The sequence below is a fragment of the Castanea sativa genome, chromosome 7 (assembly GCF_040712315.1).
Source record: "Castanea sativa cultivar Marrone di Chiusa Pesio chromosome 7, ASM4071231v1".
Classification (NCBI taxonomy): Eukaryota; Viridiplantae; Streptophyta; class Magnoliopsida; order Fagales; family Fagaceae; genus Castanea; species Castanea sativa.
In genome coordinates this window covers 33220275-33232657 of record NC_134019.1, presented here as the reverse complement: position 1 = coordinate 33232657, position 12383 = coordinate 33220275, and the positions used below count along the sequence as shown (strand labels likewise).

The following is a 12383-nucleotide window of genomic DNA, read 5'->3' as shown; positions in this document are numbered from 1 at the left end:
TTATTATTGTCCGCACCATCATTATTATTGTCAACATTGTTATAATCACTACCATCATGATCATCACAATAATTTCTGTAATCCCCATCCATTAATAGTTCCATAAAATGTCCACTCTCATGAGTACCATTATAATCATCCATATTGGTTTCAGCTACACAACAAAATAACAAATATTCAATCAAGACAATTCACAACATACCAAGACAATTCACAACATCAAGTACATAACACTGTAATGAAAATTTCAAATATGTTTGCATTACACATATATTAGTCCAAAGCTAATACTAAATATCACATAACTTAGTTTAAAGTTAATACAACATAGCAAATACAACATAGTTCATACAACATAGCTAACTTAGTTTAAAGCTAATACAACATAGTTAATACCACATCAGGTTAGTCACTTCTGCTGCCTATAAATTATTGCTTGTAGCCACTTCAGCTGTGACTCTGGGTCCTTAAAAGTTAGGAACATCTCCCTACGTGACTTTTTTAGAAAGATAATGGAAGCTTCAACCACAAACGCAAAATCCACTCCAGGAAGTGCTTTCACAATCGCCATTACATTATCAATTGAACTTGGTGACTCTCGAGAAGTACCTTCAGACCTATTCTGACATACAGTTATTAACTGACTAATACGATTGTCCAACATTGCAGCTCCTCCTATCTTCTTCTTTTTCTTCTGTGAGGGTATTGATTCACTAGCTCGCTTTTGTCCTGAACTACGTGATTGACTAGTATTTCCTTGCTGCAAACTACCAATGTCTAAACTCATGTCACATTGGTTATCCTTAAATTCAGAGCTACCATCTGAATCACCAGCACCCTCTTTTGGCATTGTTGGAGGTAATGTACCTGAAGAAGGGGTCCATGCAGCTACCCCAGTTGCTGCAACATTCCTAAACATTATCTCAAGTTGTTCTAGATTCTGTGGACCTCTCTCTCGGAATTTTTTAGCTTTGGATAATTCCTACAAAATGTAATTGTAATTTCACTTATATAAGAATAATATTAAAAAAAAAAAAAAAAAAAAACTATCTCCAACAAACTACATATTAATAAAATACTCAACTCACCTTCAACTTCAGGTTCCACCAACAATCAGGAGCGGCAATCGTTCCCTTCACTGCATCCCAACCTAAACCTGTGTCAAGATTCCTCAATTTTTCCCACACTCTCCAATCACCTTTTAATACATCCCACCTACTTTTTAATTGGTCCTTATCATAGTTTTGACCGGTCTCCTCACAAAATTTGGTCACCAAATTGAACCAACCTTCGAGACTAAAGGCAGCACCTTTTGTTTTATTCCTGGCTTGAATTTGTTCCACACAAAGGTTACAAAAAGTAGTTGTCCACGATGGATTAATATCCCAATCTGCTCTAGCCTTTTTTACCTCGGGGTTGGAAGTGGTATTTTTTCCCATCTATAAAGTTAACCAACCATAAGAAATGCAAAAAATAGAAGATTGTAAAAAATGCAAAAAACGCACAATCAATAACATAAAAAATAAGTTTACACATAAATGAGTGAAAATAATTAAATATGTGTCAATTTGCTCAAGTAACTAGTTCATATTTTTTATTATGCAGTGCATTCCTAGAGTATATATGAAGTATATTATGCAGTGCATTTAGCAGCAGGCTGCTGCTGCTGCTGATGGGTCATGCCCAGCAGCAGCAGCTGATGAAAAGTTGATGTATGGTGTCTATAAACTTCAATTAACATTGAGTTTATTTAATTACTCATGAAAAGTTGTTTTTACTTCTTACTTTTACATTGATGTATAGTGTTTTAATGAAAAAAAAACCAAGTGATGTAGCTGCTGGGTTGTTCTTACTTCAATTTACACTGATGGGGCATGCCCCAGTTGCAGCAGCCACTGCATCAGCTGCTGCTGCTGCTGCTGGGCAGAGGCTGGAACCAAGTCAGCCAAAAAACAATTTTTGGTAAAAGTAGATCAAATACACCTAGGCTAATCAGATCTAAAATTTTTTTTCCCACACAACGTAACTTCACAATGATAATTCCCCTAAATGCAATACAAACCAACTCAAATATAACAAACTCAAAATAGAGTTACCCAAACCCTCTTTTTTCCAGGCTATGAACAAAACATATGACACACTAAGCTAAGCACAGACACATGCAGAGTTTCATAAACATTAAAAAAAAAAAACATCAATAAATCATAATATGGTTTCATTTTGGCCAAACAAACAAATGGGGCTTTATTTCAAAACCATTTGCAACAATTTCTAAATCCGAAACAAATGGGGCTTTATTTCATTTTGGCCGAACACACTATCAACTAAAGAACCGAAACAAACAAACAAAGTTAGATCAAATACACCCAATCAACAAACAAATTTCAAAACCCAATCAACTGAAGAACCAAATGGGTCATCATTAAATCTCCAAACCCTCAAAAACTCAAAAAGGTACAAATAAAGTTAGATGAAATACACCCTGTTTCAGATCTTAAAAAAAAAAAAAAAAATTCGGATCACTGTTGGTACCTGGTGGATTTTGGTAGCAGATCAGTCTTGCTTGGTGCCTTTTTGATCAAATGCGTACCTTCAAGATTCCTGTCTCAGATCAGAAAAAAAAAATTAAAACAAAAAAATTACAGATCAGACAAAACGAAGAAAGCAGAAGAGGAAGAAGAAGATGAAGTCACAGATGACTTACCACAGGGAGATCGGTAGCAGCACGGAGAAGGCAGAGCAGAGAAGAGATGAGAGGAATTATTACATAGAAATTTCAGCGAAGCAGAGAGATGAGATGAGAGGGTGATTCGGTAATTTTAGGTCTCAGCTCAACGGATAGCTGAAAACGTTGATGCGCGTTTTGCTTATGGACCTTCAAACCACCATTTCAAAAATCAGCGTTTTTGCCTTTGCCTTAAAACGCAACTTTTATCTAAAATTTGCGTTTAGGCTTCACCAAACGCCCAGCCATTGCCAACTTTATGTAAAAGCTATGTTTTGGGTCCTAAAAGCCCAACCAAACGGGCACTTAGTCCCCTATAATATTTTCTCTCTCATTGTTTGGATCCACCAATTCTGGGGTTTTGTTTCAGACGTGTTTTGAGCTGGGCTTTTGGGATTTGGTATTTTGTATTGTAACCGAAACCATCAAATTATAGCCTTAAACTGAAGATTGATGACCTCCATCTCTGTCTCTCTCTGGGACATGGTGTTTAATTGTGTACGTACCGATTTTTTTCTTTTTTAAATAAATTTTATGGGGCCATGGTGATTTTTGGATTTAATTTTGTTATGAATATCTTGAATGAAGGTATTCATTGCGGTTTTGAATGGACTGAAGCAGCTTTGTAATTTGCTTTTGAATATTGAAAGGCACACAGTTGATTGGATGCATTTGAAATGAACCAAATGCAGTGACTTTTTTAAAAAGTAAAAAATAAATTAAAGCCACGTGGTCTATCTACATGGCATCTTGGCATTAATATTAATATATTAATATCACCGTTAGTTAGGTTTACGTTTTTCATCTAGTGGCGGAGTCAGTTAAAATTTCACCTAATTAAGCCTTAATAAATTGAAAAATTATATATAAGTTTTTTTTTAATAAGGATTATTGAGTTTACGTTTTGGATGCCATGCCTTTCAGCTTTTTTTTTCCTTTGCATGCGTTTTTGGAGAATAGGAGTTATTGTTCACGCACTGCTGTTATACACTTTTTAACCAATTTTTTATATAAAAAATAAATTTAACGACACTATTTATATATTTAAAAATTATTTTACTACTTATTTCTCACAAATCTTAAAATTCATTAAAAAAAACCCAATATATATATATATATATATATATATATATATATATTTTAAATCCACTCCATCCCTTGGTCCATTAGCTCCTCCAAATATCAAAAATAAAAATCTTTGACATACATAGGTTATTTAGTTAAAATAAATATGAATAAAACAAAAAATTCCTTACTGCTAGCTCTACTGTAGTCTTAGCAGTACTGCAACAAACTCAACAGTTTTCTTGGTTCTTTTTATTTACCGCGCTTCAGCTTTCGTTTAAGTGAACCAACGACCAGCGACCTCCAGATAACGGTTTTCAAACCCGGACTGGACCGTACGGTCTGCTCGGTTAACCGTGACCCTCTCATCAATCCGGTTCTTTTAACCCTAAGAACCATTCTATGCATTAAAAGCATGAAATCGTTCAAACCGTGGTTGAACCGCTCGGGTCTGAAAACCGTCCACAGTTCAGATCAAAGCATTAAAAAAAATTGTTGAACCTCCTTCTTCTTGCGTGTCTCTCTATTACTCTTTGCATTCTTTCTCTTTCCGCTCTCAGATCTTGCATTTCGTGTCTCTCCATAAAGTTTGGATCTTTTTCCTCAAGTGATAGAGAAGAGAGGGCAACATGAGATAGAGAAAATGAAAGAAGTTGTTGACCAAAAAACAAAAAAAAGGAGAAAGAAGGAAGATAAGAACAGAAATTCACAAGCACACGGCGGAGGATGCTCAAGTGAAGAGAAGAATAGAAATTCACTTGAGGTCTTGAGCACTGCATCTGAAACTTTCAAAGAAAGAAGTAAAGAGAAGTTTTGAATTATAAAATGCCAACTTTGAAGCACTTTGCATGGAGGAGGTGCTGCCAAAGCATTCTTGGAAGTTGAGCACTTTCATTTTATATTAATACTCTTTACTTTTCTTTATTTGCTTTGTTGGCCTGTTCGCCCACCAAAACAAGAGACTCCAAGTGCTGTGCTAGTTAGTGTACTGTCGAAGAAGAATGAAGGCTTCAAGTGTATCATCACATCAATTCACAACTAATGTCTAATGGGCTATTTATGTTGGGCCCAAAGAACCGAACAATTACAACAACTTTCGTTTTCTTTTAAGTTAAATCACAAGGCCCAATGTTTCTTTGTTTAGCCCAGAAAGCATTTTCATTACGGATCCGTTTAGATAAAACTTATTTTGCTAAAATTGAAAATTGAAAACTGAAAATACTGTAACAAAATAATTTTTAAATGTGTTAATAATGACGTGGGACTTATTTTTAATGAAAAAGTGGCTGAAAAGTGAAGTTGTGAGACTCGTGAACAATGCATGGGTGTACTGTTCACTTCTGAAAAGTCAAAACATGCTGTTGGTAAAAAATAAAAAAGGAAAGAAACGCAAACGTGGATCCAAACGGATACTACATGTGCAAAATATGAAATTACTAAAAGTATGTTGAGAACTTTTGAGTGAGTTGAACCAATTTGATTCGAGCTGACTAGGAAAAAATATCCAAGATATAATAATGGGTTAAAATGAAAAAATATCATAACTTAACTGAGAGTTATGATATAATAACTTAAGTTACATATTAAGTTACATAAAAACTTAAGCATGGTTTTGTAATATAACCATGAAAGTTATGATATGAAAAAATACATTTAAAAGATGGATTTCTATATTTAATTGGGTCATTTAATTTAATTTTTCTATTTAAGCTAATTTAATATATTTATTTATATTTAAATAATTATGATATCATCACTGTTCGACCCCAATTCAATTTCGGTTTAACCTTAAAAATCTTGAACATCTTCCTCTTACAGTTCAATGAACGGTCCGGGAGTAAAAATCATGCTCTAGATTAGTGGCCAGTAGACCAGTGGTATTGTGCTATATTTCTGTTTCTTTGTATTCAGTTTTATCTTTTGCCGAGATCTCTATCTGTTTGGATGAAAAAGACTAAAAAGTATCTCTTTTTTAATTTAAAAAAAAAAAGTTTTTATTTAGTTTTTAGATGACGCCACACAATAGCAGTTTAGTACGTAGCTTGTTGCTGTCACCTTTTTTTACTATTTTTATATTATATTTTACTTTTCAACCAAGGTTACTAACTTATTTGTTTGCTTATTTTACCATGATTAGTGTTATTGCTATTTGTTATACATTTTTTTATATATTTATGTTTGATCCTCCAAAAATAATATTGTTTGTAGAATGTGTAATTATAGATTATTGAAGCATTAATATAAAAACAAAATTTACATTGGTTGTTTCTTTTTTTTTTTTAGCATAAATAATATTTTACATTTTTTAAGTGAAAAAAGTGACTATATAATTAGTATTTAAAATTTAATATTTAGGTTTTAATATATATATATATATAGGTAATTTAATGAGAAACCAATCTACAATTGATACATATTTTAAGAGAAAAAAGCTTTAAGATTTGGAGAATATCAGAATACTACACAATTCTCTATCTAGAATAAGAATACTCATGTTGAACCCCTATACTGGCTCAAAGATATGAATTTAAGGAATATTGGTTTCTTTAAATGTGATATTGGAATGAGTTTTTGAGTGATTGTTTAATGGTATATACAAAATAAAATAAATAAAGATTAAAAAATTAGTTCAAGATCAATCATAAATAGATTTAGTACCATGAACGATACTATGATACAATCTTAATGAGTTAAAGTAACTTTTATATATATATATATATATATATATATATATATATATATATATATATATATATATATTTTTTTTTTTTTTTTTTTTTTACTTAAAATGTTAGGTGTATGGGATATATACTCACTAGACCGTCAAAGTTAATAACATGTCAATGTAGAAAAAGGAAATCACGTGAGGTCTTTCATCACACCAAAATATTCCTACTCTTGTTTATAAAAAATAAAAATAAAATTCCCACTCTTCAACTTTTATATTGAACATTAATAGTGTAAATTTTAATTTGTATTTAAGTCATATGATCAATATCTATTATAATTGCATTTGAACACTTTCACAACAAATCTTAAATGATAAATTGTTAGTGGTAAAACAAAAAAGTAATTTCAATTATATATTCAAATTAAAACAAATAAAAATTAACAATTTATAATTTATTGTAAAATTATTATAAAAATATTTTAAATTTAACGCTACTTAACAATAGCCGCCTAAGTTGCAAAGCCGCCCCGACCACAACAACAATAAAGGGTAACTTCCGTAACCGATTTTTTTTTTTGAGACCGAAGATAGAACTTCGGTAACCGATGTCTATTGCCAAAAGGGATAGAACTAATCAACTCAGCCATGCAAGCGCAAACGTCACAACCATAGAAAAACAGTAAGCATATAAAATCAGATACCTTAGTTCTAATCTCTTCGTACAAAACCAAAAACTCGTCCAAGTTCAATGTACAAAAAACTCAATCTCGCACTATAAAAGTTAAAAAAAACCTACCCTTCACCCTTCACCACCAATTCTTAAAAAAACCTAATCAATCTCACAGTGAAACACGCAGATATTAAACTAATCACTTTGAGCACTAAAAAATATCATCCACCAATTACTATGGGAGAGGTTGATCCAGCTTTCATCCAAGAACCTGAACACAGGCCAAGAATCTCCTACATAGAAGGTAAAGGTGTCCCACTAATCGATCTCGCTCCAATACTCTCCTCCAACAATGCTTCCGCCATTGAATTTGAAGGCCTTGTTAAAGATGTAGGCAATGCATGCAAGGACTGGGGGTTTTTCCAGGTGATCAATCATGGGGTGCCTTTGGAGAAGCGCCAGAAGATTGATGGTGCCTCGAGAAAATTCTTTGCGCAGAGTTTGGAGGAGAAGAGGAAGGTGAGGAGGAATGAGAAGGAGGTGACTGGTTACTTTGACGCAGAACATACCAAGAATGTTAGGGACTGGAAAGAAGTGTTTGATTTTACTATAGAGGAAACCACTATAGTCCCTGCCTCGCATGAGCCTGATGACAAGGAAGTCACTGAATGGTATAATCAGTGGCCTGAGTACCCTCCTGAATTAAGGTAAGGTTTTTAACAATAATTAATATATGGAAATCATTATTATAGGACTATATATTGTGTCCTAATTCCTAAGGTTAACATGTTAGTAACATATGAATGTGTCTTCCTAACTGTTTTTTGGGGGGACCCTCTGTAATTGAATTAGAATTGAGATTAATATTCTATCAAGAATTATGGTCTAGTTTAAAGCCCAATTCAAGGGGTTTAATCTATGTGATCTGATGGGTTTCTTTGACCACTATCCAGGGAGACATGCCAAGAGTATGGTCAAGAGATGGTAAAACTAGCTTACAAATTATTGGAACTTATTGCTTTATCCCTAGACTTGCCAGTAGATAGGTTCCATGGCTTCTTCAAAGATCAGACCAGCTTCATGCGAGTAAATCACTATCCACCTTGCCCTACTCCTGAGCTAGCGCTTGGTGTTGGTCGGCACAAGGATGCTGGTGCCTTAACCATCCTTGCTCAAGATGATGTTGGAGGATTGGAAGTGAAGCGGAAAACAGATGGAGAGTGGGTTCGGGTCAAACCCACCCCAGGTGCTTATATCATCAATGTTGGTGACATTATTCAGGTAACATTTCCAGATCCTTAACTTTGGTAAGTACAAATCATTCATATTTTTGTTAACAGCCAAACTTGCTTTCAAGTACCAATTACTAGAGGTAAAACTGACTGAGAAACCCAAGAAAGAAATAATGAGCAAAGTCCATATATAATTTGAAAATCTGGAAGTCCAAGTCTATAATATTTTTTCTTCTCAGGAAAAAAAAAAAAAAGTCTATAACATTTTCATGGCCAAAAAGTATGCTGAGTTTGACATAAATAAGTTGTCTACAATATCCAAATTATCTTTATTAATTAAAAAAGAAAAGAAAATACAATATCCAAATCCAAATAGATGAGTAATGTTACTATATCACTTTTTTCTCAGTGTTATCCATACATGCATGTATGGATAAAAAATATAAGTACTAGTCCAATTAAAATTAATACTATTCCTCTTTTAAATTGATATGTACTTGGAGGCTTTTGTAGTTGGCCAGTTTCACTCAGAATGGAAATCTTTTTTAGGTTTGGAGTAATGACAGGTATGAGAGTGTGGAGCACAGGGTGATGGTGAACTCAGAGAGGGAAAGGTTCTCTCTTCCATTTTTCTTCAACCCGGCGCACTACACCATGGTCAAGCCCTTGGAGGAGCTGACAGATGAGCAAAACCCTGCAAAATATAGGGCATACAATTGGGGCAAGTTTATAACCACCAAAAAGCGCAGTAATTTCCAAAAACTTAATGTTGAAAATATCCAAATTTATCATTTCAAGGTATCAGATTAAGCTTGTTGTTAGTGCCATCATCAGCATAGAGACTTTGGAAGCATGATGCATTTCAATGTCTTAGAGACGAGCTATATGTACTATAAATATCAATGAGAGTTTGCTTCAATGTGTTTGCCTCATATTGCCCAAAAAAAAAAAAAGACCATTTGACATATAATTTATAAATTACAATGGGAGGAAATTGCAGTCATTGTTTGATGCTTGGATAAATCCAAAATTATCATATCAGGTTATTTAAAAGTTCTGCATAAAATTTCTACTTTTATTGGGTCTAAAAGAGATGATTTCTAGGAATTTTTTTTTTTTAGTAATACTATAGATACAAATTAGTTTATAACATTTTTACAAACCGCTGATGTGACTTTAATATTTTTTAAATAATTATTGATAAACATAAATATGATGTTAGTGATAAACTCATATTAGAACTAATAAGAATTTAATTACTACATCAATAATTTGTAAAAATATTATAAATTAGTTTATACTTGTAGTGTTATTATTCATTTTTACCCCCATATTTTTTACTAAAGACTGATTCTTTGACTTAAAACATTGACATGTCATTTTTTTGGGGGGAAAGTAATTTCCATCGCACCTTGCTTAGTTATCTAGTTGGACAATTATTTGACCAAATAGAACTATTTTAAACTTATATCGAAAAGTAGCCTTTTTGAATAAAGAATCGAGTTTCATGTTAAATCTATTGATATGGGCCATACGGCTATGACTGTTGTAGCATTTTCAAAAGATTGATCCACTTGGATCTGGACTATTCAAGAGTCGAGATTCTTCCAATGCTAGTAAATTATATTACTAAATCTTCTAACTTACCTCTCTCTCTCTCTCTCATACACACACACCAACACTCCCACACCCCAATACAACCCTAAACTGTTGATTCACCATAATTTCGTCCCCACCATGCATGTCTCGAGCCTTTTGAGTCCATCACTGGTGAGTCATGGCACTGTGAGTTTGATTGGTTTTTTTTTTTTTTTTTTTTTTGTGGGGGGGGGGGGGGGTGTTTGACATCGAATCTTTGTTGTGCTTATTGTGTGCAGAAATTAGTGAGACTAATATTTTGTGAGAGCTTCCATTAAATACCCTTCCCCATCGCTAAACCCACTTTTACTTTTCACATATTATACAGGCTTATAATTAATGGAGAAACTGAGTTCCTCTTTTTTAATGCAAAATGATAATTACTTAAGACATTTTCCTTTGCAAGAGCATTAGTATTAGGTGTTTTTTTTTTTTTTTTTAAATGTCATTTTGATGTATCAAAATGCTACTTTTTTTTTAGGGTAAATTGCAAAATACTCATCTAACGTTTAGAGTTGCTTGGATTTTATACCCTGAAGTTTGAAAAATTAGATTTTACACCCTGAAGTTTACTTCCATTAGCAAAATTTGACCCTCCATTAGTGGTTTGCTGATGTGTCCGTTAAGTGCCACGTCATATTGTGACATTTGCTAGTTGGACCAATTTAGTAGTGACATGTGTTATTAACTATTTAATGTCTTTAACAAAAATTAAAATAAATATATATTTTTTTTATAGCATTTCTGATTTTCAGGTTATTCAAAATTTCCCCAAGAAAATCAAGAATCTCTTTTCAAAGAAGCACTGAAAAATGACAACACGATGCAAAAATCCAAATGAATCTAGCCATAAACAAACAGGAAAAAAAAAAAAAAAAAACCAGCATTTTCTAGGTAACCAAACAAAAAATTTTCCCAACAAACCCAACACAATAATTAATGAGCAAAATCAACAACCAAAATAATTAAAATACAATATTTTGAGCATTCAAAATTTTCTCAAGAAATCAAGATTTTCTATCCAAACAAATACTAAAAAAATTACAAATCAAATTAAAAACTCATTCTAAAACACGCAAACAATTTCAACAGGGCACATATCAAAACCCATGGATCCACAAGCCCTTATTTCCCATACCCAAATGAAATTCTCAAGCTTTCATAACCTAATCACCAAATCAACCAAAGGATAAAACAAAAAGAGAGAGAGATTGGTGGCCATTAGTGGTGGAAACCCCGTTGACTTGTGCTGCCGTGTATGGTGGCCGTACTCGTGAGGTTCCAACATGGTTGAGCTTGAGAGAGAATCAAGCTTAGGAGAGAGAAACCTACGAGAGAGAGAGAGAGAGAGAGAGAGAGAGAGAGAGAGAGAGAGAGAGAGAGAGCCATCCTTCTGTGGCTTGCGACGGTCGTTGGTGGTGGTTGAGGTTTGGCTGCATGAAGCTTGGCCACCACCACTCAATCTGCTTCGTCCTTGGCTTAATCTCCTCTTCACTCTCTCTCCCTCTGTCTCTAATGAACACATCAGTTTGTGGTTTATTGATATATTGTTGGTTTGATTTTTGCTGTGTGAGAAGTGCTTGATGTTCATAAAATTTGAATGAACATTTTCTAATATTTTTTCTAGCTACTAGCAAAGGCTTAAGTTTAATGGAAGGGAAGAAAACATTAAGAAAGTGAATAATTCCCATGAGAAACCCTGCACGATAGTTACTAAGGAAATTAGTCATTTTATTTTTAAAAAAGTTTTTATTTAATTATTTTTACAAAAGTTTATATTTTATTTATTTAAAGTTTTTAAGTTATTTATCTTAGGTGGATTTATTATATCCATGTGTCATATTTTAATTGGATCAACTAGTATACTTCATCAGCTTATGTGGCACTTAACAGATATGTTAGCAATCCACTAATGGAGGGGCTGATTTTGCTAACGGAAGTAAACTTGAAAGTGTAAAATCTAATTTTTCAAACTTTGGGTATAAAATCCAAGCAACCTCAAACGTTAGGGGTGTACTTTGCACTTTTACCTTTTTTTATTTAACACATCACTTTACAATACACCCTACATCACATGTTTTATTATTTTACCACTTTATTTAAATATTCTTCCTTTACTCTTTTATTATTATTATTATTTTTTATTCTTTCTTTATTATCTTTTTCCAACTGTGAGGGAAATGGAGATAAAAAAAATTCAGTGAGGGAGATGTAAATAATTATAAATTTAGTGAGGGGGATGGAGATGGAGATAAAAAGAAAAAACTCGGCGAGAAAGATGGAGATAAAAAGAAGTGATGCTAGAATTTGTGTGATAAAAATGGTGGAAAGGATTGGAAGTGTTGGCTCACAAAAGTGGAAGAGGAGAACAAGAGTCGAAGA

At 33.1% G+C, this 12383-nt stretch overlaps 2 protein-coding genes across 2 annotated transcripts; one reads left to right on the top strand and one right to left on the bottom strand.

Annotated features, from left to right (window-relative positions):
- Positions 1 to 209: 209 nt before the first annotated feature.
- Positions 210 to 1626, bottom strand: LOC142642487 (uncharacterized). Its single transcript, XM_075816843.1, has 2 exons — positions 1089 to 1626; positions 210 to 982 (listed from the first exon to the last, which is right to left on the bottom strand). Exons 1-2 carry the CDS (start codon positions 1437 to 1439, stop codon positions 410 to 412), a joined length of 924 nt encoding a protein of 307 aa, XP_075672958.1. The 5' UTR covers positions 1440 to 1626; the 3' UTR covers positions 210 to 409.
- Positions 1627 to 7267: 5641 nt separating this feature from the next.
- Positions 7268 to 9351, top strand: LOC142643676 (protein DMR6-LIKE OXYGENASE 2-like). The gene is made up of 3 exons (XM_075818376.1): positions 7268 to 7838; positions 8085 to 8412; positions 8913 to 9351. The coding sequence occupies exons 1-3, from the start codon at positions 7369 to 7371 to the stop codon at positions 9171 to 9173; spliced, it is 1059 nt and encodes a 352-aa protein (XP_075674491.1). The 5' UTR covers positions 7268 to 7368; the 3' UTR covers positions 9174 to 9351.
- Positions 9352 to 12383: the final 3032 nt, after the last annotated feature.

What these genes read in the sequence shown, in the direction of transcription:
- LOC142643676 (XM_075818376.1), top strand. Translation starts at nt 7,369, where the DNA reads ATGGGAGAGGTTGATCCAGCTTTCATCCAAGAACCTGAACACAGGCCA. An exon ending in GAGTACCCTCCTGAATTAAG is followed by an intron (nt 7,839 to 8,084) that starts GTAAGGTTTTTA and finishes ACCACTATCCAG; the next exon opens with GGAGACATGCCAAGAGTATG. An exon ending in ATGTTGGTGACATTATTCAG is followed by an intron (nt 8,413 to 8,912) that starts GTAACATTTCCA and finishes AATCTTTTTTAG; the next exon opens with GTTTGGAGTAATGACAGGTA.
- LOC142642487 (XM_075816843.1), bottom strand. Translation starts at nt 1,439, where the DNA reads ATGGGAAAAAATACCACTTCCAACCCCGAGGTAAAAAAGGCTAGAGCA. An exon ending in GGTGGAACCTGAAGTTGAAG is followed by an intron (nt 983 to 1,088) that starts GTGAGTTGAGTA and finishes TACATTTTGTAG; the next exon opens with GAATTATCCAAAGCTAAAAA.